General features: G+C 42.4%; 2 protein-coding genes across 2 annotated transcripts in view; both read left to right on the top strand.

Moving 5' to 3' along the window:
• The window catches only part of CSUI_008511 (anti-silencing asf1 family protein), a gene marked incomplete at its 5' end in the record, with an annotated part of 4,840 nt that extends 2,238 nt beyond the window's left edge, over positions 1–2,602 (top strand). The window contains 2 exons of the mRNA XM_068068640.1: positions 233–545; positions 1,380–2,602. Of these exons, the coding sequence (XP_067919386.1) occupies positions 233–545; positions 1,380–1,568 (502 nt within the window). The 3' untranslated portion in view covers positions 1,569–2,602. The remainder of the gene's footprint in view (positions 1–232; positions 546–1,379) is intronic.
• A 1,103-nt stretch (positions 2,603–3,705) lies between these two features.
• CSUI_008510 (uncharacterized protein) lies at positions 3,706–4,301 on the top strand. The gene has a single exon (XM_068068639.1). It carries the CDS (start codon positions 3,808–3,810, stop codon positions 4,078–4,080), a length of 273 nt encoding a protein of 90 aa, XP_067919385.1. The 5' UTR covers positions 3,706–3,807; the 3' UTR covers positions 4,081–4,301.
• Positions 4,302–5,164: the final 863 nt, after the last annotated feature.

Raw genomic sequence — 5,164 nt, 5'->3', positions numbered from 1 at the left:
TTTAATCTATCTATCTATTATCTTTACTCTATCTTTAATCTGTCTATCTACGTATTAATGTTCATGCTTATATGAGATAGCTGGGCCAGAAAGGCGATGTCTTTGTTTTAATTTTCCTCTTCTTCCCCCGATGAACGCCCCGGCAGGTAGAGAATCTTATTTCTCTCTCTACACAGCCGACATCTCAAAGTACACTTTCGTTCTCACTCTTTCTTTCTCTCTTTCTTTTCAGCGACTCTGCATTGCGAGAGAATCCTCCTGATGAGCCGTTGATAGATCAGCTTGTGAGGTGTATTGTCGACGAGCCTCGAGTCACGAGGTTTCCTATTCAATGGGATGAGAGCCCGCAGCTTCTTCTCTCTTCTCCGGTCGATGCTCCACCTTCTTCTTCATCTACTGCTGCTGTAGATACACCTGAAGAAAAATCTCTCCAAGGAAAGGAAGAAACGGAGGAGGGGGTGAAGAAGGCGAGAGAAGAAGGGGGGGAGATCAAGATGGGAAGGGGAGGAGAAGAAGTAATAGGGCAAGGAGGAGCATCAGGAAAAGTAAGTACTAGAGGAGATAATAGCGAAGTTCATGAAGCTGGAAAAAGAAAGAGAGAGAGAGAAGATGATAAAGGCGAAGAAAATGAAGAAGAAGAAGAAGGAAGTAAAGAGATTGCTGCAGTAGAAGGAAGAGAGGAAGACAAGGAGAAAGGTCCTTAGGAAGGACAAGGGGGAGAAAAGGAAAGAAAGAACAAGAAAAGTTGAAGAGAAGATCCTTCTCGATTCCTGCAGGGTGCCGAGTTCGGGTGTGTAGAAGAGTTTGAGAGAGAGAAGAGGAAGAAGAAAAGAGAGAAAGACAGAGAAAGAAGAGAAGACAGTGAAGATGCTCTTCTTTTTCAAATGAAGTCAGGAAAGATCATCCTTTCATCTTCGGGAAGGAGAGGCGGGAAGGAGAGAGAAAGAGAATCGAGGATGTAGAGAAACAGCTCTTTGTCGTTTCTCTTGTCGTCTTTGTGTAGATTCTTATGGGAGTAGAAGATACGCATTTCCTTTATTCTTTCCATATGTGTCTGTATGGATATCTATTTCCCTTCCTTCTTGGGAGGTCGATTCACTCACTGCCTTCTAGCTAGCCACGGTGTATACTGTATGTATGCCTCTCTGTATCTATCTATATGTTGATGAGTATCTCCACGAGAGAGAAGAGAGAAGAGGAGAGGAGATAAAGAAGAAGAGGGTTTACGCTTGCCGTGAGAAGATCTGTAGAGAAGTTGCTGCAACTAGGAAATGCATTATTCGAGCTTTCAACGAAAGAAAGAAGAGAAGAAGTCTTTCTTTTCTGTCTCTTGAGTTAAGGAGTGCACCTCTTGTTGTCCTTGTGGGGTGTATGTACAGGCCCTTCTTGATAAGACTCATCATTCTCATAAAAATGGCGCGTGTTCTTTCCCTTCTCCTCCTCCTCCTCCTCTTCATCCTGCCAGTCATCATCATCCTCTTCACAGCTCTCACCCTGACCTCTCCGTTCTCCCCACAGCGTGTTCGATAGAAGAAGACGCTTCTTGCCTCGATGTAGAAATGTCTTAGGAAAAGAATACACATGTATGCCTGTCTACACACATATTTAAAAGATGGAAAGAAAGAAAGAAAAAACGAAAGAAAGAGAGATTTTGCAGTTCAAACTCTCATTCTTCTGCTGTCCCTTCTCTCCTACGAACACAGACAAGTTGTGCCTGATGCCTTGTCTTAGCAAAGAAAAGTTTTCTTTCTTTCTTTCTTTCTTACTTTCCCTCTTGTTCAGTCAAAAGGAGAGAATTTTCTTCGAGAACACTCATTACAACTCGGCCTTCTTTGAGAAAGAGAGAAATTTTCATGGTGTACATACACATCATGATTTTCTTCTTCACCCAGGATCGATATGATGCTTCACAGCTATCTAGAAGCTTTCCCCTCCCCTACACATACACACGTGTCTATGTGTCGGAGGAGCTTCCTGCGTATGTATCTCTATAGATGCAGCCGTCTGTAGAGGGGCGTGTCTATATATGTCTGTGAAGAATGTGCTTCTATTCGTATGAAGAGTGAAGGGAGAGGAGGCTGTACGCGTTCGTTGGACTTACACCGGGAGGGAGTGTCTTGTTTTGCCCTAGGCGTTTTGGAGTGTATGTACACTAGGTGAAAGACCAACATACTCTATGTCGAGTTGATGGAGAAGAAAGTAAAGAAATCTGAAGCGATGTGAAGATCCTCCTCTTGCCACTTTCAAGAGAGACAGGAAGAAAGAGAAAAAGTGGAAAATTGAACAGGTTTCTTTGGAGGCGATGTAGACAAAACGAGCCGATGATGGTTTTCTGAGGGATAGCTAGCTTTCCAGCTTGGCTAGCCAGCTAGCTTTATTGGTCTTATACAAGGAAAGTAAGGGAGTGTCTTTTGTTTCTTTGCTACTGTAAAAGAAGCCAGATAGATGTCTTGTTCTGCTTTTCTCGTTTCGTATGTATCGTATGTATGTGGATTGTCGGGTGTACATACACCAGAATTGACTTGAGGAGCTTCTTCCTCCTTCTCTCTTTTCTTTTTTGGAACTCGGCAATGTAAAGAGAAACCTTGTCTTCTGGAGACCTTTTTGTTTCGCTTCCATTCTTTCTTTGAAAGATAAAAGAGGCCTCGAATCTGTCGCTCAAAAAAGAATTCGAGAGACTCTTCACTTCTTTCCTTCCTATCTTCTCAAGAAAGACACCGAAGGCAGCAAACAAGAAAGAAATGACTAGGTTCTTCTAGTGGTTAGAGAATCGATGACGTCAAATCGATTCTTCCTGTCACTCCAAGAAAAAGCACGAACTTTCCGTCGTTTCTTCTCCTCACTTGAAAGCAGAAAGAAACTTGACTATCGAGCGGTAGAGAAATGTTGAAGCTTTAATTCAGTTCATAGACAGCACGCATGTTGACTTGTTGGACATACGAACATCCGCAAGCTGAGAATTCGTGAAGACAAGCCTATTGCAGGGGAGCGATGTAAGAAGAGTAGTGAGAGAGTCACGATTCTCAGGTGTACGTACAGAACCTCTTCAAACAAGTGTGTGGGCTTCTTCGACACCTCATTTTTGATCGCTCTCTTCTTACATAGAAAATGTCTCATTGTTCTCTTTGTAGAATTCTCTTACGTGAGTCTCTTTCTCTCTTGTCTTTCTTCTACTTATCTATCTTCTGTCCGTGTCTTTGTACACTGCTTGAAGAATCTTTCGTCTACTCATGAGAAGGAAGCTTTTCTTCATCCATCCTCTCCTTCTTTTCTCGCGTTCTGTCTGTCTCCCTTCATTCTCTTTGAGGAAAATGAAGTAACCAAGGCGAAGGGATTTTTCTTTACAAAGCTCTGTCTCTACGCAAGGCTATGCTGCTTTGCTAAGTGTGATGGACCTGGAAAGTTAAAGAGAAGAAAGAAGAAAAAGACAGGTTTAGTTAGACTGGCTTGACGATGCTTTAGAAGATAGAGACTTCTGCTCTTTGACTCTCTCTTTTCCTGCTCTTTGCATGCGCGCATGCACTGATTAACATCTCTCATTTTTTGTCTGGCTTGCTGATCTGTCTGTCTTCTTTGTGTCTCCTCTCCGTCTCTCTCTCTCTCTCCCTATTCCTTCTCTTTGTCTCTTTCTTCCGTTCGCCTTCTTCTCGAGATAGATATACCCGGATAGCGGGCGTATTCTCATGCTATACGAGAGATGTGGCTAGGGACTCTTCTGCTTCAAGAAGAAGAAGAAGAAAAAATCGCTTGTAGAGAGGGAGATAGCTACGATAGAGTGATTGATAGCTACTATCCAAGTGTGCATGGATGAATATCTCTCCAAAGAGAAAGAAAACATGCATCTCTTTGACCCAAGTCTTTGTCTTTAGCTCATCTTCACTTTCTATCTTCGTCTACGTCTTCTTCTCCATCACATCATCCCCTTTTCTTTTTGGGTCTTCCATTCTTCTCCCGAAACTTCCCCCATTCTTTCTCTTTCTGATTTGCTCTCCGTCTTTTCTTCTCTTTGCTTCCCTTCCGTACTTTCCTCTCCTTTGCTCTCTAGCTCGTTCCTACTGCCATCTTCTTCTTCCTGTTTGATCTGCTCTACGTTCTTCTTCATTCGCCGAGACACTTCCTCCTCTCTCTCCCTTTCGCTTCCTCTCTCAAATTTCCATCCATACAGATCTTCTTCTTCGTCTTCTCGCTTGTTGCTATCGTTGTTGAGGGGATTTGAATGTAAGAGAAAGGCTTGAGAGAAGTAGCGATGGGCCAGGCTTCCTCCACCAAGTCGGGTGTCGTTGTATGGGGCTCTGCGGTAAGATTTTCTTCTTTCTTTTCACTTCTCTTCTTTCTTCTTTCTTTTCTCTTCTCTTCTTTCTTCTTTCTTTTCTCTTCTCTTCTTTCTTCTTTCTTCTCTCCTTTCTACTTTCTTTTCTTTTCTCTTCTCTCCTTTCTTCTTTCTTTTCTCTTCTTTCTTCTTTCTTCTCCTTCTTCTATACTGGGTTCCAAGACTTTCTTTCTTCTTCACTCCCCGTCTTTCTTTTCGTCCTCTTGCCAGAGAAGCAAGGGAAGGGCGGAAGCAATTCTCACGTTAGTCTTTTCATCATTTTTCTTTAGAATTCAATATATAGGACCACCATCTGAAGCATGCGTTGCTTTTTAGATAAGAGAGAGTGAGTATGGGCCATCAGTCGGAGATGAGAAAGTTTATCCTTCTCTAAGGGAGGTGCTTGCACGTTCTGTGCACGTCAGCGACCCCCCCTCCTACATCCTTCCATTCTCGACATATACCTACATACGCACATCTATATCTATATCTATATATATATATCTAGTCATATCTCAGTATAGGCATGTGTGGCCTGTATCTATCTATCTATCTCTCTTTGATCTATCTATCTATCTTTAATCTATCTATCTATCTATCTATATCTCGTTGCATATCAGTACAAGTATGTTGGATCTTTGAGGAGTGTGAGGGCAGAATACTTCTTAAGCCAAATAAGGCATAAAAGACTAGTAGAGATGACAAGAGAGAGAGAAGGTGCAAGAGAGGAGGTTTCGATCGAGTGGTTTGTATGATTCCTCTCGCCTTTGTGTGGATTTGTAGATACTGTACAGGGAGGGCGAGAATTCCTTTCTTTCTTTCTCACTCTTTCTTTCTTACTTTCTCACTCTTTCT

The sequence above is a fragment of the Cystoisospora suis genome (genome assembly GCF_002600585.1).
Source record: "Cystoisospora suis strain Wien I chromosome Unknown contig_4783, whole genome shotgun sequence".
Taxonomy (NCBI): domain Eukaryota; phylum Apicomplexa; class Conoidasida; order Eucoccidiorida; family Sarcocystidae; genus Cystoisospora; species Cystoisospora suis.
This window is presented reverse-complemented; position numbering and strand designations above follow the sequence as displayed.